We start from the raw sequence: 24947 nt of genomic DNA, 5'->3' as shown, positions 1-24947 counted from the left end.
GAGTTACAATCGATGCCTAAAGAAAGTCACGGACAAAGCAATGACCTTGAAATTGTACGTGGTTCCCATCAGTTTTAAAATGGCTTTGCATAGAATTCTAGGAACTATTAATGCATAATTAAAACATGTACCACAGCCAATGTTTCCTCTTTTTCAGAAAAGAGAACCCAGTGATGAGGCTGGAGCAACAGTGACAACCCAGGAGAGCTCACAGGGATGAGGGAGAAAATAGCTGCCAGGCTGGGAGAGTGAGGACCACCCTGGCAGGTACGGGGGAGCATCCCTAATCCAAAAATGTAAAATCCCAAATGCTACAAAACACAAAACTTTCCATGTGCCGACACGATGCTACAAGTTACCCTGAACACACTGGTTTTTCACAGTATTTATCAGTAGCATATAAATTCAGAGTCAGGAAAGATAGTGACCCCACACAACCACAGACTGTCCACAGGGGTGGCTGAGACAGTGGCACCTTTGCTTTCTGATGGTTCAATCTATACACACTTTGTTTCATGTACAAAGTTATTAAAAATATTGTATAAAATAACTTTCGGACTATGTATGTAAAGTATATATGAAACAAGAATATCATTTTTAAAACTGTGTCCCCATCCCAAGATATCTCATTATGTATAAACAAATATTCCGAAATCTGAAAAAACTCAGAAAATCCAAACACTTCCAGTTCCAAGCATTTGGGAGACTCGAGCTGCACCAGGAATTACACAGCCGCTGTCCCTGCTGCCTGTCATCACATATACTTCTAGCAACGTCAAGAAGTTTCCACATATCCCTGGTTTATTAAGGATTTTAAAAAAGGAACAGATGTTGAATTTTCTTAATTGCTATGTCAGTATCTACTGAGGTGACTACTGGTTTCTCTGCTTTATCAATGACATAATTCCTTAGGCAATTTCTTCTTTTTCTTTCTCTCATTCTTTCTTTCTTTAAAGATAGGGTCTCACTGTGTTGCTCAGGCTGGCCTCAAACTCCTGGGCTCAAGAGATCCTCCTACCATGGCCTCCCAAGCAGCTGGGACTAGATTTCTTAATAGATATCTTTGGTTTTTTTGAGACAAGGTCTCACCCTGTTGCCCAGGCTAGGGGGCAATGGCGTGATCACTGCTTACTGCAGCCTCAAACTGCCAGGCTCCAGCAATCTCCTGCCTCAGCCTCCAGAGTGGCTGGGACTACAGGCATGCACTACCATACGTGGCTATTTTTGTTTATTGTTTGTAGAGGCAGAGGTCTCGCTATGTTGTCCAGGGTGGTCTTGAACTCCTGGGCTCAAGTGATCTGTCCACCTTGGCCTCCCAAAGGGCTGAGATTACCTGATCCACCCACCTTGGCCTCCCAAAGCATATTACCAGCATGAGCTACCACGCCCAGCCTAGATTTCTTAATCTACAGAAGAATATTTGCATTTCTAAGACATATTAGGCTTTTAATACTGCATAGCTAGTGTCTGTTTAGAAGCTCTGCCCACATTTTAAATGCCAGCCTCATCATTTGTTTTCTTCTTTGTGTGCTGTCCTCTCTGGCTTTGATTTCGGGACCAAGCTAGCCTTACAGAAGGTGCTGGGAAGCTTTTCATATTTTCCTATGTTCTAAAATAATTTAAATAAGGCATTAACTGTTCCTGAAAACTTTTACGGAATTCATCTATAAACAGCCTGAATAGAATAGCGTGCTCTTCTGTAGCACAAGAGGAATAAGACCTTTCAATTACCTTATTTAAAGAACAGCTTTATTGGGGCTGGGTACAATAGCTCACCGCTATAATCCTAGCACTTTGGGAGGCTGATGTGGAAGGATGGCTTGAGCTTTGGAGTTGGAAACTAGCCTGGGTGACTAAGCGAGACCCTATCTCAAAACAAAACCAAAAACAAAACAACCCACAAAAAAACAAATAGTTTCATTGAGATGTAATTCACATTCATACAGTTTCCAATTTAAAGTGTACCACCTCTGTTGCCAGGCTGGAGTGCAGTGGCATGATCCTGGCTCACTGCCACCTCTGCCTCCCAGGCTCAAGCAATCCTCCCACCTCGGCCTCGCAAGTAGCCCAGACCACAAGTGTGTGCCACTATATCTGGATAGTTTTTGTATTTTTTTGTAGAGATGGGGTTTCGCCATCATGCCCAGGCTGGTCTTGAACTGCTGGGCTCAAGGGATGCAACCACTTTGGCCTCAAAGTGCTGGGATTGCAGGGGTGAGTCACCAGGCCTGGCCGGTGTCCATTCAATATTACTTTTAAAGATCTCTGCGTTTATATTTAAGAAGCTTCTCTTCTTTCTAAAGCTTTGCATTTTCACCCAGTTTTTCTTGAACAGACTTGACAAAGGTTTATCCACTTTACTGACTTTTCCAAGAACTAAGTTTTTGTTTCTATTAAGCATGGCTACCTTGGTAATTGATTTCACTGATCTATGTCATTTCAGTAGGCTTTAGGAGGGAAGAGAGGGAAGTCAATCTATTTAGCAAACCGCTGAGTCACAAGTGTGGCAGAGCATTCGGTGAATTCATTCTGATGAATTCAAGATGGGCACGTCGTCCAAGTCCTTACAAGTGTCCTGAAGTTTGAGACTCTGACGAAAGGCTATCCTACCTCAAACTGAAACACTGCAGTGTGGCAGAGCTTAAACGTATGTCCACAAATGTGTGCACATCTTTAGGGTTTTACAATATAACGTCGTGTGTCCTCTGGTGGTTTCCACCATGGCGTGCCATTGTTTTTACACCGTGTGACAGCGCTGACAAGAATTACTACTGCGAATCAAAACATGAAAAATCCAACTGCAGAGTCATTACAATAAGACACCAATAGAAGATGCCAGAAGGCAAGCCAGTGTTCACCCATGGGGACTACTCAAGGTGTACTCCAAGTTCAAATGGGAGGCAATGGAGCAGACAGACAGCAGCGTCTAACCAACCCTACATCAGAACGGTTACTGCTTTTCCTGAAAGTTTGAGCAAATTAATCCCTTTGAGCCTGAATTTCTTTATTTGTAAAATGGTACTAATACCACCTTTCCTGCGGGCATTTCTCAGAAATAGGGATAAGCACAAACATCCAATCTCAATAGGTGCCAACTGTATGTGGCACACATACCAGTGTTCACATGGGCAAAGCCTGACAGCGCAGATGACCAAAATTGCTGGATTCGCTTTTGATTACTGCTCAGTTTCTTCTCGTCTTCCTAGCCATTGTCAGTTACTGTTAATGGACACTGTACTACATGCCAGCCCTCTAATGCAGCGGCCCCCAACCTTTTTTGCACCAGGGACCGGTCTCATGGAAGATAATTTTTCCATGGATAGGGGAGCCAGGTGAATGGCTTCGGGGTGAAATTTTTCCACCTCAGATGATCAGGCACGAGTTAGAGTCTCATAAGGAAGGCCGGGCGCAGTGGCTCACGCCTGTAATCCCAGCACTTTGGGAGGCTGAGGCGGGTGGATCATGAGTTCAGGAGATCAAGACCATCCTGGGCAACATGGAGAAATCCTGTCTCTACAAAAATATAAAAATTAGCCAGGCATGGTGGCAAGTGCCTGTAATCCCAGCTACTTGGGAGGCTGAGGCAGGAGAACTGCTTGAACCCAGGAGGCAGAGGTTGCAGTGAGCCAAGATCGTGACACTGTACTCCAGCTTGGGAGACAAAGCAAGATCCCATCTCAAAAAAAAAGTCTCCTAAGGAGGGTGCAACCTAGATCCCTTGCTTGTGCAGTTCACGATAGAGGTCGTGCTCCTATGAGAACCTGATGCTGCTGATCTGAAACAAGGCGGAGCTCAGGCAGTGATGCTTGCTCGCCTGCGGCTCACCTGCCACGTGGCCCGGTTCCTAACAGTAATGCTCTGCGGCCAGGGGCCTGGGGATCCCTGCTCGAGTGGATGTCATGCCCATGTTATTTAATCCACATACAATCCTCCTGGCTAGGTACTATTATTCTTTCCAAGTTACGAATGAAGAATCCAAAGCTTTAAGTAACTTACTTAAGAAGAAATGAGACTCTAGGTGAATGTGACTCATGCTCTTAATTGCCATGGCTCTAATTACAAACGCATTAGAAAAGTGGGGAGGGTACATCGTATGTATAAGCTTCAAAGCTAGAGAAATCAACGTGAAGAGGGAGGGCCAAGGAAAGGGGATAAATAAGCATATTACAATGCACATGTGTGTGCCGGTGAGGAGGTCTTGACAGAAAAATGAGACATTCCACTTCAAAGAAAATGTAAAAAATGATCTCTAAAATAATAGTTTATTGCTGGCAACTTCCTGTTAGTTACAAATGACCAAAGTACAACTTGAAAGAAAAGGAATCAGCTAGCATGACATTCAGAAACCTCAATGATGTACATTCAGATACATGAGAAACAGCTCAAAGTGGGACAGAAGGCAGTGTGTGTGTGTCTTTGTGTGTGTGTGTGCATGCACGCACACGTGCGCACGTGTGTGTGCATTTATTTTTTTGAGACAAGGTCTTGCTCTGTTGCCCCAGCTAGAATGCAGTGGTGCCATCATGGCTCAGCACAGCCTCAACCTCCTGGACTCAAGCGATCTTCCCACCTCCCACGCCTGGCTAATTTTTTGTATTATTTATTTATTTTTATAGGGACAGGGTTTCACCATGTTGCCCAGGCCAATCTCGAACTCCTGGACTCCAAAGATCCACCCACCTTGGTCTCCCAAAGTGCTGGGATTACAGGGTGAGCCACAGCACCTGACCAAGGCAGCATATTAAACAGATTAAAAGTGACTAAAATTTAGCCAAAAGGCTCCCAGAGTAGTTCCCTTCTCCTAAAATCACCCTTCGCTTTTCATATCAGAGATGAACCTGACTCTATTTCCCCTAACCTTAGCACAAGTGTGATCACGGCCATGAAAGGAAGGTGTTGAGACGCTTTCCTCGGATGCCAGATTACACAGGCGAGCCCCTCACTCTACCCACCTGCTACCTCCTTCGAGTTGTTCAACTGCTGGAAACGTCAGAGGCCGTGCATCATAGCTGGGTGGAGAAGCCTTTCACACCTCGGGGGTTCACTCAGTCACTGCGCTTCCTCCATTCCTTCGCCCCGTCACTGCTCTTTGATTAGTGCACCATTAACATGGCAAACGCACTTCCTCTCATTTCTCAAACACCTCAAATAGGAATGCCTTATGTCTTTGCAAGAAGTAACAGGAACCACCTGAAGTATGGCAAGCCTAGATTCCAGAGTAAAACCAGAAGCTCCAAAATACATACGTTCATTTGTGTGACAAATGTTTACTGAAAACCAAGTTTCACTCATCCCAGTAGCCTCAAGACCTGGAAAATAGTAAGTTTTCCGTCTCCATCCTCATGGAGCTTACACTGTAATGGCAAAGAAACAGGACTGGGATGATTGGGAAATATAAAGAAGCGTGTCTCCGCTAACAGCACCTATCAATTAATTGTGAGGGATCATGAGACAGCGTGGGAAGTCCTCATCCGGGCTTCTGGGAGGGTTTTCCTGAGGAAGTCACATCTAACCCGAGTCTTGGAGAAGACCAGCAGGTGGCCAAGAGGAGAGGAAGGACCAGTTCACGGAGCAGAAGCTGTCTGTGTCAAGTCTGCAGGCCTGGAGGAGTAAGGCAGTTTGAGGAAGTCCATGAGGCCAGAGTAGCTGGAGGGAAATGCAAGAAGAGAAACAGGAGGCGAGGCTGGGGAGGGAGGACAAGGGGGCAAGGAGGGACAGCCGAGAAGTGCGGACCTCTACAGGAGAAGGAAAAGCACCGGAGGCTTTAGAAATGAAAGTGACAGGATTAGAAATACGCTTGGAGGAAGTATCTCCAACAGCTGTTGGAAGGGCAGAGCAGGAGCTGGGAGGGCTTGGGCCGCTGAAGGGTCCATAGGAAGATGACGCTGGCTGAGAGCGAGGGTGTGAGGTGGACAAGCCGGGAGCAGCAGGAAGGAGCTGCTTGCCCGGACCTGCAGTGAAACAGCTTTCCTGTTAAAACAGCTGGGAGGATGCGGGCATTTATGGAATACAGCTGGCTAAAAAGAAAGAAAACGAACCAAAGAAGAAAGGGGAGGGAAGGCCATGGGCACAGAGAGATCAGTGTCGGGGAATCGGAGCCGTGGAGGAGAGCATGACTGCCAGGGTGAGGGCACAGGATGAGATGTGGGCCTCGGACAGGGCGGCGAGGAAGTCCATACCCTGTGCTCTGGGAGGAAGGGGAATCATATGAGATGTGAGTTATTCACGGAGGTCTGAAGCAGGGGTAAGGACTGGGCTTGGCTAGCTGTGGGGTCGGAGCTGGACAGCAGTAGGGCCAAGAGGCCATTCTTCAACACATCCACAGGGAAGCAGGAACGTTCTGGGATGGGAGGTCGCGTGGCCCTAGAGCAATGGCCAGAGGTGCCTTGGGCCCTGATGACTTTCCAGTTGGTTCCAGTTATTTGAAAAGCCTGACGACGAGTCCCACTTGCAGGTATCCCTGAATCCTCCCAGCGTCATCCTCGGATCTTCTGGTAACAAAACCTCTATCTACTCCAAGACGACTACTCTACCTCACCAGGTTGGAGGTCCCATCAAATGTTAAGTCACATCCTGAATCCTGACCGCAGAGACACTGAAATGTGAACCGAGACCCTACGGAATAGGGCAATATGGGGCCAGCACCAGAGGAAAAGCTTTAATTACAGATTTCATAAAATAGTCACCTACTCAGAATACAGAAACAACAAGTGTCTTATCTGCAAAGAGTGTGTGACCTCAGCAGGGAAGGGCACAGTTTGAAAACCAGGTGATCATTGGAGCCCTCTTGCTCTGTCAGCAATGACCGGCAAGTACCAGGCATGCCCACACACCTGCCACTTCGATATCTCTACCAGCAGAGGCCAGTGCCCCACAGAAGAGTCAAGAAACTTGTGAGTTGACTCTTGGCTGGGAGAGCCAAGTGACAAGAGAAGAATTCAATAGATGACCACGAATACCCAGAGAGGCAATTCTTCCTCAAGCCAGTTCCAGCAGGTTCTCAGCCTTGTTTTCATTATCCTCCCCTCCCTACATCTTTTTTATACATTCTCCCCTCACTGCCCTAACCCCTTGACATTTTAATAGCACAGATATATCGTGTATCTGTTCTTGTACTGTGGCCTTCGGGGTGGCTGTGGCCAAAACCCACTGTAACAGCTAGAAGCTTTTTGTCACCCAACAAAAACCGACCCTCCCTTACTCAGGTGAGAATGAATGAGTTCTGAGTGAACACTTAGTTTTGTTTGTTTATAGAAAATGATTATTGGTTGCTTTGGGGTCTGATTTTTAAGCTGGAAAGAAAACCAAAAGATCAGCAAGTGCCAGCCCCCTGGTTTTGTAGAGAAAACTCTTAATGACAGCAGTAATAACAGTCTGAGAGGCCTCATGTTGTCCAAGGAAATACAGGCACTTCACCACAGATCTGGGCCTGAACCCCGGGAAGCCTCACTGAACAACAATGCTCTCTTTCCCTCCTAGGAAAAGTGGCCCCTATTTTTACCTATTTTTGATCATTGTAGGTGAGACTGACCAGTTTTGCTAGAAACGAGCAAGACTGGCTGGGTGCAATGGCTCACACCTATAATCCCAGCACTTTGGAATGCAGAGGCAGGAAGAGGCAGGCAGATCGCTTGAGGTCAGGAGTTCGAGACCAGCCTGGGCACTACAGTGAAACCCCATCTCTGCTAAAAATACGAAAATTAGCCAGGTGTGGTGTTGCATATCTGCAGTCCCAGCTACTTGGGAGGCTGAGGCATGAGGATTGCTTGAGCCTGGGAGGCGGAGACTGTAGTGAGCCAAGATTGTGCCACTGCACTCCAGCCTGGGTGACAGAGTGAGACTGTGTCTCAAAAAAAAAAAAGAAAAAAAGGAAAAAAAAAGCAAGATTGAGGTGAGTTCTGGGAAGAGGATTCTACTTTGTTTTTGTTGTTATTGTTTTATTTTTGTTTTTTAGAGGCACGAAATTACTCCAGGCTGGAGTACAGTGATGAAAACATAGATGCTTGGGTGATCCTCCCACCCCAGCCTCCAGAGCAGCTAGGACCACAGGCGTGCACCACCATGCCTGGCTAATTTTAAAAATTTCATATAGGGACAGGGTCTCACCATGTTGCCCAGGCTGGTCCTGAACTCCTGGCCTTAGGCAGTCTTCCTGCCTCTGTCTCCCAAAGTGCTGGGATTATAGTGGTGAACCACCAGGCCCAGTCTGGATTCTACTTTGGAAAATCTTTGCAAGTGAAGAAGAACAGGACAGAATAGATGAACTGGGATGAAATGTCAGTCTGGCAAGACACTCTCCGCTAAGAAGTGGGTAAAACTGCCACAGCAAGTTATCAAGAACTTGAACTAGCCGAACTCCCACAGAAGCTGGGATGGCAAGAGGGAAGCTGGGAGAGAATGCAGACAGCTCTAAAGAGGCTGCAGACTTCAGGAAGCGGTGCCAGAGTAGGGCAGGTTTATTAATCATGGATAAAACTGCTGAATAATTACCTACCTCTAAAAGCATTCATGGGTTGGGTTTAGGTGCTTACAAAGTACTTTGTGCTTGGTCCCAGCCAGTACGTTAGTTCAAGACAGTTAATATAGATAAATGTAATCGCAGTGAAGATGTGGTCAGTGTAACAATTACAAACGTAAAAAGCAAACACAGAAAGGGACTGCTGGCTGGGCGTGGCGGCTCATGCCTGGAGTCCCGGGAGTTTGGGAGGCTGTCGTGGGCGGATCACTTGAGCCCAGGAGTTTGGGACCAGCTTGGCCATCGTGGTGAAACCCCAACTCCACTAAAGTACAAAAGTTAGCCGGGCATAGTGGCACGTGCCTGCAGTCCCAGCTACTTGGGAGGCTGAGGCAGGAGGACCACTTGAGCCCAGAAGGCTGAGGCTGCAGTGAGCTGAGCTCACATCTCTATACTTCAGCCCAGGTCAGAGTGAGACCCTGTCAGAAAGAAAGAGAGAGAGAGAGAGAGAGAGAGGGAAGAAGAAAGGAGAGGCGAGGGATTGGTACAGGCAAGGCTTCTCATACACAGAATCATTTCCTCCCTCAATATTCCCACAAAGTAACTATAACACTTAATGAAATCATTCAGAACCAAAGCACTGCTGAGAACAAACTATGCGCCAGCCAGGGTAGTAGGTATGGGGGAGAGAAAGGTGAGTGCCAGAGAAGTAGAAGGTATTCAGGGAAGGCCTCGGAGAGAAGATGAGACTCCACCTAGGCCTTGAAGTCTTGCTAAGATCGGCGGGGCATGGAAAGCACGCAGTCCTAATCGTGTGCCACCCCTAAGGCACAGACGCAGTGAGGGAGACAAGAGCAGGGGGCTGGCACACTATGCCCGAGGGGCAAATCTGGGTTTTGGTAAATGAAGTTTTACTGGAGCCCAGCCTGGCCCATGGGATCGTGAGCTGCTTTCTGCTTTCTTGCTGCAAGGGCAAACTGAGCGGTTGTGACGGATTCACCCGCAAAGGCGAAAATATTTACTATCTGGCCCTTTCCAGAAAAACCTGGCCAGCCCCGTCCCGTTATTCCAAGTGGGGTCTGTGAACCAGCAGCAGGAGCAGCCCTGGGCTAGGCAAGTCCCACCACAGACGTGGAGAACTGGAATCTGCCTTTTAAAGAGATCTCTGGCTATTCTTGTGCACGGGGAGCGGAGCGGGGCACCGAGCCTGCAGAGTTAACTTACCGCATCTACAGAAAGAGGAACGTGGTCAAGACTTTCCCATAGAGCAGTGACACCCAACAAACCCGCCCTTACAACACCCCTCTCGTGGGAGTGTGACAGTAAGAAGGGCTGAGAGCAGAAAAGGGGTGGCAGCTCCTGTCACAACCCAGGCCAAAGACCACCCAACTAGGCAGGGCAGAGCTCAATCTTTCTTCCTAACCTCATCAGTGCTTCCAAGATGTTTCTAACAAATACAGGATCAGTTATACCGTATTAGGAAATAGGAAAATGCTTGGTAATGAAAATACTGGTAATCGTGTTTCCATGTACAGCGAACGTATCTTGGTTGAAGCCACACCTCCGGACGTCAATGCATACACTAAGACATGTATGAGGGGTGTGACGGATGCTGAAATGTGAAATGAGAGTGTCGTCAAGGGCTCCCTGTTATGTAGGCTCTTTAAAGGCGTAACGTCTTACTGTGAGGACTTTTGTCCCCACTAAGTAAGTGTGAGGTTCTGCTTGATATTCAATTTTCCTTGATATTCAATTTTGGATGAACAAGCAATTTAAAGTTCAAAAGAAACAAAGCTGCGACTAGACAGCCACGCCAACACCGTGCCCCCTTCCAGCCAGCTCAGCTTCGAAGTCGCTGCTTACCATTCTACCTCCTTAAGAATCTAGAAAAGTTTGACAGGGTTATTTGTGGGATTCAGTGTGCTTCAAAGGAATGACAGCAATATAGATAAAAATAGATGGGTGAAGAGGGGAAATTCCTTTCTTAGATGCTTAGGCTTAATCCTTCACATTCATTATATTAGCAGATACAATGCAAAAGGGAAAAAAAAGGGTGTATTTCTGCTTAGAGAAATGCAACATAATTAAATGTAAAAATCTCAAGTAAGAAGAAGAAAAAGGCTAGGACACCAAATCCGTGTTGAGATTCATTAGTAAAAGCGTTTTTAGCTCATGGTTTCAGCACCATGCTTAATGACACTTAAGCAAGAATAGTGACTAACATTTATGAAGTACTCACTATGGGTTTCCACTGTTTTTAAATGCCATAATACAACTTATCTCATTTAACCCTCAAAACACCTGATATTAGCTCTATTTTAGAAATGAGAAAACCAAGGCACAGAGAAGTTAAGTAACTTGTCCAAGGTCACACAGTTAAATAAGAAGTAGAGGTTCCTCTCCAACAGAAGCTGCTCTCTAGTCTCCCCTTGCCTCCAGGTTCATTTGCAAAAATTGTAAATGTAAAAGACTCTCATTGTTACTAACATAAGAGACAAAACCCTGGTGATTTAGGCATTCAAAGTCTAATGGAATGGGCACACCATTCCACCCTGTGGACAGTGGCCAAGATTTGGCCTGCAATATAATAAAGCTGAGGAATAGTGAGATGGGCTCGAAAGAAGACCCTGGATTATTATTCTGTAGGATGAAATGCAAATTAAGTCCAGTAAAATTCTGAAATGCATCATTTGTTACCCAAAGTATATATGAACACTTTTAATGACAAGGACTGTGGTGAATGCATTATCTTCCAGCTAACATGTTTGTGAAATGCTGCAGTGAACCTAAAAGATAACAGGCACCCGGCTAATGCTATTGGGTTAACAGGTTCATGCTGGCTGTGCAGGCTTATTTAAGCAATTGCCTGACTGTGAATGAACAGAGGTATTAAAGTAAAGTTGGCACAAGGGACGGCATCCACATGGCACATTCTTTGTTTCGAGGGCTTTATTCTATCAATACTCCCGGAAAACAGAGAAGTGCTAAATAAATAATGGAAGCACACAAGGCAGTGTGAGGCCTCTTCAAGTCCTCGAATTGTCAAGCATCTTATATAAAGTTCTTCCCTGACTCTGAGCTCCTCACATTCCATTTTACATATTAATTTTGCATAAGAGCAAGCTCATCCCCTTCAAATGCTAACAGCTTCCAAATAAGATCCTGGTGAAAGCTCATCACATTCCCTTTTAAATATTAATTTTGCTAAAGAACGAGCTCAGCCCTTTCAAATGTTAACAGCCTCAAAATAAGATCCAAGTTATTTACCTGTAAGATACAAGAAGACAAGAGAGGGGGGAAAAACCAACCAAGTGAGAGGAGAGGCGACAGAAATGACGGAGAGGGTCGCCTGAACTCAACACCGATTCAATAAGCCTCTTCAGGTTTTCCTATTTAACTTTCCCCATTAAAAAAGAAGACACACCCTACCGGCGGTATCTTCACAGGCAGAGAGAAGGGCACCAGTCTCTGATTAAGGGTCTGACTGTGGCTGTGATCCGGGGTTGCCTCCGAGTGCACGGTGACAAGCACCAACAATTAGCGCTGCCTGACACCTTGCTCCAATTCGAGTTCGGAGAGTAAGGACAAAAGGGCCGCCCATCCGTGCGGATGCCGGGCTGCCGGCTGCGCTCTGGGAGCCCGGCTCGCGTCCTCTCCGCGGACGCCCGGTGCCCCACAGCCCGAGCTCGCCAGCGCCTGCGTCCCCGCCCCGGTCCCCGCCTCGGCCCCCAGCCTCCCGCAGGACGCAGGTCGCTGCGGGCAGCGCCGGCGATGGGGCGCAGGGTCCCCGGGGGTCCGGGTCCTCGGGCGGCCGGGCCGTGGGAACGCCAGGCGGGCGGGGCGCACTCACCTTCGTCCTCGAACTCCAGCTTCTCCAGCATGCCGGCTTCCGCGGGTCCCGGGGCCGCCGCCAGCGCCGCCTGAGGGGGAGGAGGAGGACAGCGATCAGCATGAACCGCGGCGCTCGTCCCCGGCCGGCGGGCTCGCGGCCGGCCGAGCGCTGGGGCCTGGCTCCGCCGCGCCGCCGGGAGGAGGGGCCTGGCGGGGGACGCGGGCGGCGGGGGCCGGGGGCGGAGCGGGCGCGCGGCCCCCTCCCGCCAGAGGCCGCCGCCGCAGGTGGCGCGGCCGCGGCCCGCGTGCCCCTTTGCGAGTGGGACGCGCCGTTCCCCCCTCGCGCCTTGGTACGGCCCGCCAGGGAGGAAGCGTGGGAAGGGACCCGGGAGCCCGCGGGCCGCCGCGCCTGGGCCCGGGGCGCCCCCGTCCGGCTGCGTCCCGCGTCCTCCTTGCTGCGCGGCCATTGGGAGAGGCTCGCGGCCCCCCCCCCCCCCCGCGCGGCTCCCCTTCCAGCATCCGCAGCCGCGATCGGCAAGCTCCACCTGCGCAGGTGTGGGTTCCGCGGAGCGGGGGCGGGGAGAGGGGCTGGAGGCTGCAGGACGCCCCGGGGCCGCCGGCTAGGGGAGCCTTTCTCGCTTTCCTCTACCCTTTCCAAATTTTAGATGTAACTGCCCATCCCGGCTCCCTTAACAAAAATCGTTCTGTGGGCTGCACATATTGCAAATGCACGTTGTTGCTATCAATTTTTTTTTCCCAGCATGGAACTCCTAATTTGTGTCCTCTCTTTGCGACCGAGTGTTTTCTCGGCTGGGGAGCCACTGCCAAAAACACACGCACCCTAAATCTGGCCCTGGCTGCTCAGGATCTGGGTATCTGAGACTCTACTAAGGCCAACTCAGGTTGGCAGGTGGCGCGGCCGGCAGCCGCCAGCTGCCGGGAAGTGCAAGGCAGGTTCTGAGGTGACCGAGGTCGCCGGCCCCGGGGCCCATCCCTGCACAGTGCACAGGCCCTGCTAAAGCGATTAGCTCCAGCACCCATTAGGGCGGAAAGGGGCTTGGTCCTCAAGCCGGGCCTGAAAGAGGAAGCCCTGAAATCGCCTCTCATTTTGCTTTGTCATCTCACTTGCACCAATCCCTCAGTCTTAAACCCCTTTAAAAAAGAAAAGGGGTGGGGAGAGAAAAAGAAAACAAAACCAAGATGTTTCATGGTGAAAAGCTAGAGCATACATCATCATACTTCATAGTGAAAGACCGCTTTCCCTCTAAGTTCGGAAACCAGGCCAGCGTGTCTGCTCTCACTAATCCTACTCAACATGGCTCTAGAAGTACTAGGCCCTGCAATAAGGCAAGAAAAGGAAAGAAAAGGCATAGAGATTAGAGATTGGAAAGGAAGAAAACACCGATGCAGGTAATATAAGCTGTCTACACACAAAATCCTAAAGAATCTGCAAAAGAAAAAACTCCTGCAACTAGTGAGTTCAGCAAGGTGACAGCATACAAGATCAGCACACAAAAATCTATCACATTTGTATAAACTAACAATGAACACATGGAAAAATATTTAAAACAATATCACATTAATACGATCACTGCAAAGAAAATTAATACTTAGGCGTAAACTCAAAAAGCCATGTGTAGTATCTGTATGCTGCAAATCACAAAACATGGATGAGAAGAGCTAGTGATGGAGAGACATTCCTGAGGGGGAAGGCCCAACATGGTAAAAATGACAGTTCTTCCCCAGATTCATCTTTTGGTTTAACACAATGCCTACCAAATTATGGTTTTTTTAGACACAGATAAGCTTATTCTAAAATTTATATGGAAAGGCGCAAGCTCTAGAATTCTTTAGATAATCTTGAAAGGGAGGAAACACTCAATATTAAAGCAAACTATATAGCTACAGTAATCAAGACAATGGTATCGGCCGAAGAATAGATATAATAATCAATAGAAATAAATAGGAAACCCAGAAATAGACCCATGCAAACCAAAAGCGAATCCTAAAAGGTCACATTCTGTATGATTCACTAAAAGGTCACGTACTGTATGATTCCATTTCTATTTTGATGGAGGTGTATCTCAAGAAGATGAAAAGACAAGCTATACATAAACACTATCAATATTAAACAGAAAAGGGAGAAAATAATCCAGTTAGAACATAGGCAAATTGCACAAAGATATTTCACCAAAAAAGATATACAGATGGCAAATTAGTGCATGAAAAGATGTTCAAAGTCATTAGCCATTATGTCAACGCAAATTAAAACCACAATGAGATACCACTACACAAATGTTAAAACAGCTAAAATATCAATAGCAACAATGCCAAATACTGGCGAGGATGTGGAGATATGGGATCACTTCTGCACTGCTGATGGGAATACAAAATGGAACTGCCACTCTTTTTTTTTTTTTGAGACAGGGTTTCCCTCTGTGGCCCAGGCTGGAGTGCAGTGGTGTGATCTCAGCTCACTGCTGCAACGTCCGCCTCCTAGGTTCAAGTGATTTTCTCATTTCAGTATCCTGAGTAGCTGGAAGTACAGGCACACACCACCACAGGCCAGTTAATTTTTGTATTTTTTAGTAGAGACGGGGTTTCACCATATTGGTCAGGCTGATCTCGAACTCCTGACCTCAGGTGATCCGCCTGCCCTCAGCCTCCCAAAGTGCTGAAATTACAGACATGAGCCACTGCACCCGGTCAGGAACTACCACTGTTAAAAATACTTTGGTGGCCAGGTGTGGTGGCTCACGCCTGTAGTCCCAGGCCAAAGCAGGTGGATCATGAGGTCAAGAGATCAAGACCCATCCTGACCAGCACGGTGAAACCCCTACTAAAAATACAGAAAAATTAGCCAGGCATGGTGGCACAAGCCTGTGGTCCCAGCTACTTGGGAGGCTGAGGTGGAAGAATTGCTTGAACCCAGGAGGCGGAGGTTGCAGTGAGCCGAGATTGCACCACTGCACTCTAGCCTGGTGACAGAGCAAGACTCTGTCTTAATAATAATAATTTGGCAGTCTTTTATAAAACTAAACATGCAACTACCATATAGAACATTAATTTTATTCTTGGGCATTTATCCCAGGGAAACGTAAAGTTAAGTTTACACAAAAACTTGTACATGAATGTTCCTATCAGCTTTATTTGCAACGGTGCAAACTGGAAATAACAAATTCGGTTCAATGCATGAATGGAAAAGCAGGCTACAGTAGGTTCATGTATACCGTGAAGTATTACTCGGCAAGAAAAAGGAGGGAACTACTGACACGTACAACGACTTGGATAGATCTCCAGGGAATTATGCAGAGGGGAAAAAAACCAATCCTAAAACGTCACATGCTGTATGATACCATTTATATTATACAGTTGAAATAACAAAACGGTCGAAATGGATAACAGATGAGTGGATGTCAGGGGTTAGAGGCTGGGGTATTGGCCAGAGGTGCCTATGGCTATAAAAGCGTGATGTAAAGGATGTAAGGGTGCCTGAACTGTTCTACATCTCGACTGTATCCATGTCAATATCTTGCTTGTGATATCACACCGTATTTTTCCCTATGAGCCAAGTCAAGCTGATTTAATTCTATGGAGGAAATGACAATAAATAATCTTTATTGAAATATAATTCACATACCATAACTCACCTATTTAAAGGGTACAGTCCAGTGATTTACGATGTGTTCAGAATTGTGCAACCAGCTAAGTGTACATTTTCAGTATCCCAAAGAGACAGCTTGTACCCATTAGCAGTCACGTCCCACCTGCTCAACCCCACACCCATCCCTGGCAGCCATTTGCTGTCTCTACGGATTTGTCGATGCCGAATATTTCTCTTAAATGTAACTAGGTGGTCTTTTGTGGCTAGCTTCTGTTTAGTGTCAGGGCCCATTCACATCACATGGATCAGCACTGCGTCTCTGTTTACTGCGGAATGGTACTCTGTTGTGTGGGCACACATGTTGTTTATCCTTTCATCAGCTGATAGGCACTCAGGTGGTTTCCACTTTTTGGCTGTGGTGAAAATGCACCTATGAACATTCCTGTGCAAGTGTCTGTGTGGATATGTGCTTTCATTTCATATACCCAGGCGTGGAATTGCTGGGCCACAGGGGAACTCTATGTTTCATATATATATATATATATATATATATATATATATATATATACATTTTTTTTTTATTTTATTTTTGAGACGGAGTCCTGCTCTGTTGCCCAGGCTGGAGTGTAGTGGCATGATCTTGGCTCACTGCAACCTTTGGCTCCCGAGTTTGAGTGATTCTCCTGCCTCGGCCTCCTGAGTAGCTGGGACTACAGGCGCCCCCCGCCCCGCCACCATGCCTGGATAATTTTTGTATTTTTAGTAGACAGGGTTTCACCATGTTGGGCAAACTGGTCTTGAACTCCTGACCTCAAGTTATCCGCCCACCTCAGTCTCCCAAAGTACTGAGATTAAAGGCATGAGCGACTGCGCCCAGTCTCTCTATGTTTAATACTTTGAGGACCCGCTGAACTGTTTTCCAAGGTGGCTGTACTACTTTTACCTTTTTACCAGCAATGCATGAGGGTTCCAATTCCTCCTGTATTGTTGTTTAGTTTTGCACTGGGGGAAACTGGGTAAAGGGTGTAAAGGATCTCTCTGCATTACTCCTTACAACTGTATGTAAATATACAATTATCTCAAAACAAAAAGTTTAATTAAAAAAAAGGTTTGGCGGTGCACAGCGGAAGTATCTGTCATTCTGTTTTTAAGTCTATACTTTTGTTTCTTGCAATAATGTTAGTATAATTTTTAAAAGATCTTGTCGGTGTTTAATGATGAGAAACACCATCAATTTCACCCGTCATTCCGATGGGTTGTTCCTTGGGAGACAGAAATGGGCAGCAAATGGGAGTATGTACGTCAGGAGGATGCAGAAGTGGTTCACAGACTAAAAAGACCCATAAACCGTCACTGTAGAAGTTGGTAGAGAGTAGAAATTAAAACAATTGATGTTTTATGCAACTTCACTTGATAATGGGTGTATAGGAGCAGCCTAAAATAAAAACGTTTTTATGTTATATGCCAGTGGGATTGAATTTATTTCCACAGGATTTTTACTCAGTAAGGCATCTCATGTTTTTTTCCTTAGAAAGGAGGCTGGTCACAGAACAACAGAAAAGTCATGACATAGTTTTTTTTTTTTTTTTTAAATAACACATTAAGTCAATTTCAGGCATTTGAGGGCTCTTGCTTTTTAGGTATCCACATTGATGTGCACAGGACCAAAGGCAGACGGACCCGTCAGCACACAGAACTTGAAGCTGGTGGTCGCCAGTTGCCCTTTTATGGCAATGTTTTCTTAAAGTCTCAACAGACTTATGCCAGACTTAATTTTAGCTATTTCAGGCAGGCAGGGAGAGCAGGAGGAGAGGGGAAGGGAGGAGGAGGGCGTGGGCAATGTCACGCATGCAGAGAAGGGGCTTGCACTTGTCACACTGTCTCATCTCTCAATCCATCAGCACCAGGGAGGTTTGATGTAGCAAAAACAGACAAAACCCACCACCCAAACCCTCCTGAGAATCCAGACCGATCTTCCTAGGGAGAACAAAATGGGCCTGCCATGGCAGGGAGGCTCTGGGTTCTGCCAACAGCCTGTCGCAGTTCCACCACAGGGGACATTTCCATTTGTATAACATCAGCCAGTCTGGGGTTATTGGACTCTAGTGTGGTGGGAGGGAATGCAAGGCCCCAAGGAGGACTTGAGTGAAAGAAAGCCTGAGAATCACGAGCTATTACAAGCGTGACTTTTTGGTTGGGGGAAAAAAAAGGTAAATTATTAAGGTGTGTCTTACATAATTGTGCCCAGGTACAGCAAAACACTATATTTTGAAAGACTATTGGAAGGAAAAACTTCAGCCTGAAAACTTAATCATAAAATGACTGCCAAAAAACCACTCCTTTATGCACAGAGGTCGGCTATGAGCTTGCTCTGCCTCTTAGAAAACGTCTTAAATAACTCCTGCAAGAAATAAATCAACCTCAGATACTGGGCAAGGAGCTCCTGAATAATTTAGCGTACGGAACCCGCAGTTTCTATGCATCCTGCTGTCTTCCCTGAGCTCCGCTCTGTTCTGCAAGGGCGTCCTCCAAAGGGGAAAGAATGATGTGAGGGCCGGGCGCGGTGGCTCAAGCCTGTAATCCCAGCACTTTGGGAGGCCGAGGCAGGTGGATCACGAGGTCAAGAGATCGAGACCATCCTAGTCAACATGGTGAAACCCCGTCTCTACTAAATATACAAAAATTTGCTGGGCATGGTGGCGTCCGCCTGTAGTTCCAGCTACTCGGGAGGCTGAGGCAGGAGAATTGCCTGAACCCAGGAGGCGGAGGTTGCGGTGAGCCGAGATGGCACCATTACTCTCCAGCCTGGGTAACAAGAGCGAAACTCTCTTAAAAAAAAAAAGAAAAAGAAAAGAACAAAAGAACGACGTGAAACCCCCTTGATCCTGGACAGGAGCTGCAGATGCATTCCGCTCCCATTCCCATGGGGCATTCTCCAGGCAGCTCCACCCCGCCCGCTGCATCCTGTGCCTGTCACGTCCAAGCCTCGGTCCCAACCCAGTGCTCTCCTGAGTTCCACACACCTCCTGCTCGCCTCCAGTGGTGTTTCCGACAGCAACGCAGATGCAGTTCATCTAAAATTGCTCCCCAGTCCTCTCATCCAGTCGTCCTGGTTTCTTCTGAGGCAACCCACTTGTCTCCATCCCCACTACACCTGCCTTGGTTCAGGCTTCCATTTTCTCAGGCTTGGCCAGAGGGACAGCCTTAGCTCCTCCAGTCTTGCCCATTTCCAGTCTATTTGCTTCCCTGTAGCCAGAGTGCCTATGACGGTTAAATTTAAATCCAGTCAACTGGACTGCATTAAGGAACACCTAGAGAACTGGTAAAGCATGATTTCTGGGTGTGCTGTGCAGGAGCCTGGCATGTGGGTCAGTAGACTGAGAGGGGAAGATCTGCCCCCCGTGTGGGTGGGCACCACCTAACCAGCGGGGGCCTGAGAGAACCATAAGGTGAAGGAGGATTTCTTTGCCCTTTCTCCTGGAGCTGGGACACTTTCCTCTTCCTGCTTTTGGGCATCAGAGCTCCAGACTCTCCTACCTTGACACTGGGGCATTTTGTTGTTGTTGTCATTGAAAATCTTTTTATTTTCCAAAATTGAACTATATCCGTTCGTTCACCTTTTCCACACATTCACAGGCTTAGTTACCTCAAAGCTGTTCACTATATAAAAACAGACAAAGGGTTAAACATTAAAGTGAATAGTATCACAAAAATAATAAACACAGAGTTTGTGCTGATCACATCCTAGGAGACGCCAGTATATTTGGAGACATTTTTTGAATTGCATAAAATAAAAATGTTTTTAATTCTAGTACTTTACTCAACAGGCAGTAAATGGGGAAAGTATGCCACTTCAAAGACACAGACCTTGGTAATACTGCGTAAGTATATAAATCCAGTATGTCCGACACTGGGACTTACAACAGCCCCCATGCCTGGTTCTCAGGCCTTTGGCCTTGGACTGAGGATGACACCATTAGCGTCTCTGGTGCTGAGGTTTTCTGACTTGGAGTGAGCCAGGCTACCATTACTTGCATCCCAGGGACTCCAGCTTAGAGATGGGCTGTCGTGGGACTTCTCAGCCTCCTTAACCGCATCAGCCAATTTCCCCAATAAATTCTCTCTCTCTCTCTCTCTCTCTCTCTCTCTCTCTCTCCATCCATTCATCCATCTTCTATTTATCATCTATTTACCTACCTACCTACCTGCATGTGTATCTATCATCTATCACCTGTTGGCTCTGTCTCTCTGAAGAACCCTGACTGAAAAGAGTGACCTTTTTAAAATGCAGTCTTGGCCAAGGGTGGTGGCTCACACCTGTAATCCCAGCACTTTGGGAGTCCAAGGCCGGTAAACCACTTGAGGTCAGGAGTTCAAGATCAGCCTGGGCAACATTGTGAAACTCTGTCTCAACAAAAAATACAAACATTAGCAGGGTGTGGTGGTATGCACTTCTAATTCCAGCTACTCAGGAGGCTGAGGCACAAGAATTGTTTGAACCTGGAAGGCAGAGGTTGCAGTGAACGGAGATCGTGTCACTGCACTCTGGCCTGGGTGACAGAGTGAGACTCTGTCTCAAAAAAAACCAAAGAAAAAACAGACTATTATTCTCTCACTTAGAACCATTCAATGGCTCTCAGCAATCTTTAGGATTTTCTTGGCAAACTCCTGAGCTGGGGGGAAGGCCTGATCATGTCCTCCCCTCCTTTTGCCATGTCCCTCTGTGTACTCCACGCCTAAACCTTAAGGCATTGTCCTGGAATAGACCATGTACACACTGCTGTTGGGTAGTGGAGCACTCTGGACTCCCCATTACTTCCTTCAGCCCTTGGCTAGTTCTTACTATGCTTAAAGATTCAGCTCAATCTTTCCCTGAAAGCCTTTCCTGATTCTTTTCTTTCACTCTTCTTTTCCTCCCTCTGTCCCTCCTTCTTCCTTCCTTCCCCAGTTCGAGACCTCTTTTCACAACTTGCCTGGTTAACTGCTTCTCTAAACCCGCATGCTTCCATATGGCGTTTAACACACTGGCTTGGGATTTACTTGTCTGTTTCCTCTAAGTCCCACATTGCTCTTTGAAGGGAAAGAATGACTCATCATTTTTCTACTTCCTGTGTGTGACACATAGTAGGCACTCAAAAAATATTTGAGTGAAGTGAATTGCTCTTTCAGACATCCATTAACACTTGGCAGGGAAACAGTTGATTTTAGTGGCATAAATGGGCTTAGAAGTTATTTAACTCAGTTATTCATGCTTCCCTTGGACCTCATTCCTGTTTGGAAATCATTATAGTCACTTTCCCTTTAGTGTTGGAATTAATATTTTGCAGGGAAAAAAGTGACTGTGCAAAGAAATGATGGCAGGACAGTTTCTTATTGTACTAGATTCTATCTGAGGACCAAAGGTCGCTGGCAGTATTCGAGATCCTGGCACAGATACTGGCTGAGAGCTTTGCCAGCTCTTGCCACCACCCTACAATTTTAGTTTCTTTGTTTCCTTCTTTGTTTTAATTTTTTTTTGTTTGTTGTTTTTGAGATGGAGTCTCTCACAGTTGCCAGGCTGGAGTGCAGTGTCATGATCTCGGCTCACTGCAATCTCTGCCTTTTGTTGCAAGCCATTCTCCTGCCTCAGCCTCCTGAGCAGCTGGGACTATAGGCGCGCACCATCACGCCCAGCTCATTTTCTGTATTTTAGTAGAGACAGGGTTTTACCATGTTGGCCAGGATGGTCTCGATCTCCCAGCCTCGTGATCTACCTGCCTTAGCCTCCCAAAGTGCTGGGATTATAGGCATGAGCCAGCACACCCGGCCCTTTCTTTCTTTTTAAAGAAACTGAGTCTTGCTCTTGTTGCCCAGGCTGGAGTGCAGTGGTGCAATCATAACTTACTGTAACCCTGAACTTCTGGGCTCAAGTGATTTTTCCCATCTCAGCCTCCCGAGTAGCTAGGATTACAGGCACATGCTGCTATACCCAGCTAATGTTACCTTGCTCTCAAACTCCAAGGCTCAAGCGATCCTCTTGCCTCAGCCTCCCAAAGCACTGGGATTACAGGCATGAGTGACGTCACCTGGCCAATTTTAGTTTCTGTTAAGGGAAGACAATTGATTTTTAAAAGTGGTATAGAAATTTGGGAAAACCTCAAACATATATTCAACACTGTGAATATTAATTCTTGGCCACATGCAGTACCTCACATCCACACTCCTAGCACACTGAGAGGTTGAGGTGGGAGGATCTTGAGCCCAGGAGTTTTTGAGCAGCCTGGGTAACATAGGGAGACCCCATTTTTTTAAAAGGTAGCTGGGCACAGCGGCACATGCCTGTAGACCCAGCTAGCTACATGGGAGGCTGAAATGAGAGGATTGCTTGACTCCAGGAGTTTAGGCTGCAGTGAGCTGAGATCCGACACTGTACTCCAGCCTGGGCAGCAAAGTGAGACCCCTCCCCATCCGCAAAAATAAGCTGATTAAGTTGAATTTGATAAGCAGTATTTATTTTTATTTGCTTTTATTAAATTTTATTTGCTTTTATTAATGCTTTTTTTAAAAGCATTAATTCTGCTGATTGCTTTTAATCAATATATTTGGAGTAAAGATTTTGTTCATTTTGATAGCTTTCTAAATAACAATTTCAGATGCTATAAAAATTAGTTCCTCCCTAACATTTATTTATGATTTTGTTTAAAGGTAATTTACTCCACAGTATCTTTTCAGAAAGCATGGCAACCAATTTGTACAGCTCAGTTCAGCTGAAAACCTGTTTCAGAGGAAGTGTTATTAACGAAAGGTGAAGAAAACTGGTTAACCCAAAAAGTCCTTTGTCTAAATTCTCTATGTTAAATTATCTTCTCATTTCCAAAATAGGAGACAATGGTAAGCTTTTGAAAACAGTCACTCATTCGGCAAATACTTACTTAATATGGGCTTTGTGCCAGGAACCAGGGTAGTTGGTTAATAAAGTTTGTTGAATGAACATGTCCTGGTATGACTAGAAATTGGCATAGAAGACATAGAGCGGGAGTTCTGCAAATGTGGAGAATCAGCACGGTTGGCTCGCTACTCTTCAGGCTCATTAGAGTCCGAAATGCAAACATCTCTTGCCTTTCACAAGTGAATCCATTTTTTTGCCAATAAAAATATTTTATTATTAGCTTTGTATTTAACGTGACCTATTGGGAGCTAAATACCTACATTCTCTTATACGTTGATAACTCTTAGAATTGTCTTATAATACTTGGCAAATAAAAAATAAGTACTGCTTATCAAATTCAACCAATCTTTCAATTCTTAATGCAGCCATGTCATAAACTTTGAAATCCATTGTATTTATATTAGGATGCAATCCACGAAATGATACAGCGTCACAAGGCAGTTTCTCTTCTCCATTCTCTACTCCGTCCCCTACAACTGACCTATTCACTAACCCTTTCCAGAACAGATCACTGTTAACTGTTTTTCAGCCCCTCTGAATCCCCTATTGAGTGGAAGCTCTATTCTTCTATTCCCTATTAGGTGGTGAAAAATTATAAAAATGATTGAGACAGAATGCTTCCACTCGGTTCTGCTCTACATGACGTGATCAATAGGAAATGCGGTATTCCAGCTGAAATGCCTCCACCACATCTTCTACATCCTGGAGACTTCTGTGGTCTTTGTTTACCATCCACAGTGTTATGTAGCTACTTATGGTGAATTAGCGTCAACTGAGGACATAGAGCCAAAGAAATGGAGAAGCAGGACCTGCGTACCTCACTATGTAAATCCTTTAAAGAACAATTTTTAGTGTCCCTTTTAATTGCTGGGTAATTTGCCTACAATAAATGATATCTATTCCAAGTGTATCATTTGATGAGCTAGCATGAAATCACTGGCACAATTATATGATGGAATGCGACTCAGCCATAAAAAGCAATACATTAACAGCACTTGCAATGACCTGAATGAGACCAGAGACTATTACTCTAAGTGAAGTAACTCAGGAATGGAAAATCAAACACTGTATGTTCTCGCTAATATGTGGGAGCTAAGTTAATGACACAATGGACTTTGGGGACTTGGGGAGAAGAGTGGAAAAGGGGCGAGGGATAAAAGACTACAAATATGGTGCAGTGTATACTGTTTGAATGAGGTGTGCACCAGGATCTCACACATCTCCACTAGAGAGCTTACTCATGTAACCAAATACCTCCTGTGCCCCAATAACTTACGGAAAAATAAAATTTAAAAAATAAACATTGAGAAAGAAAATAAAATGTAGAGGGGAACAAACCAAAAACATTTTTATCACTCCAAAAGTTTGCCCCTGCTTCTTTGCACTTTATCTCTTCTTCCTCCTGTGGTCCCAGGCAACCACTGATCTACTTTTTATCACTATGCCACTATAAATATTTCCTAGAATTTTGCATATATGGAATCATACAGTATACGCACTTTTGCACCTGGATTATCTTCCTTAGTATGATGACTCTGAGATTCATTCATGTCGCTCAGTATACCAGTAGTTTGTTCATTTCTGCTAAGTAGCATCCCATTCTACAGACAGACCCACTTTGTCCATTCATTCACCTGTTGATGGACATGTGGGATGTTTTCACTTTTTGACCATGGGGAATAAAGCTATGAACATTTGTGGTCAAGTCTTTGTAGAACATGCTTTCATTTCTCTTGGGCAAACACCAAGGAGTAGAATGGCTGGGGCATTTGGTAGGTGTGTGCTTAACATGAGAAACTGCCCACACTGCGGACTGGCTGTACCGTGTTACATTTCTGCCAACAGTGGTCAAGAGTTCCATTTGCTTCATGTCCTCATCAACCTGGGGTATGGTCTTTTAACAGTTTTCATTTTAGTCATTCTAGTGGGTATATGGGTTTCTCACTGCAGTTTTAATTTGCACTTCCCTGAGGACAATGATTTTTTTGTGTGTGTTTATTGGCAATTCATATGTTTTCTTTTGTGAAGTGACTGTAACATCTTTTGCCTATTTATTGATTGGATTTTTTTGTTCTTACTGAGTTATATGAATATGGCAAGCAGACTCTGAGATGGGCCCCAGTGAATGA

General features: G+C 45.9%; 1 protein-coding gene across 23 annotated transcripts in view; it reads right to left on the bottom strand.

The window, feature by feature from the left end:
- The window catches only part of PRKAG2 (protein kinase AMP-activated non-catalytic subunit gamma 2), a 337838-nt gene that overhangs the window by 73900 nt on the left and 238991 nt on the right, over positions 1 to 24947 (bottom strand). For 15 of the 23 annotated variants that reach the window (XM_035254336.3, XM_035254337.3, XM_078343431.1 and 12 more), the window contains one exon: positions 12306 to 12375. The exons of the other annotated variants lie outside the window; for them this stretch is intronic. In XM_035254336.3, coding sequence (XP_035110227.3) covers positions 12306 to 12375 — 70 coding nt within the window. The remainder of the gene's footprint in view (positions 1 to 12305; positions 12376 to 24947) is intronic. 23 annotated transcript variants of the gene reach the window in all.

The sequence above is a fragment of the Callithrix jacchus genome, chromosome 11 (genome assembly GCF_049354715.1).
Source record: "Callithrix jacchus isolate 240 chromosome 11, calJac240_pri, whole genome shotgun sequence".
In the NCBI taxonomy this organism is placed as follows: domain Eukaryota; kingdom Metazoa; phylum Chordata; class Mammalia; order Primates; family Cebidae; genus Callithrix; species Callithrix jacchus.
This window is presented reverse-complemented; position numbering and strand designations above follow the sequence as displayed.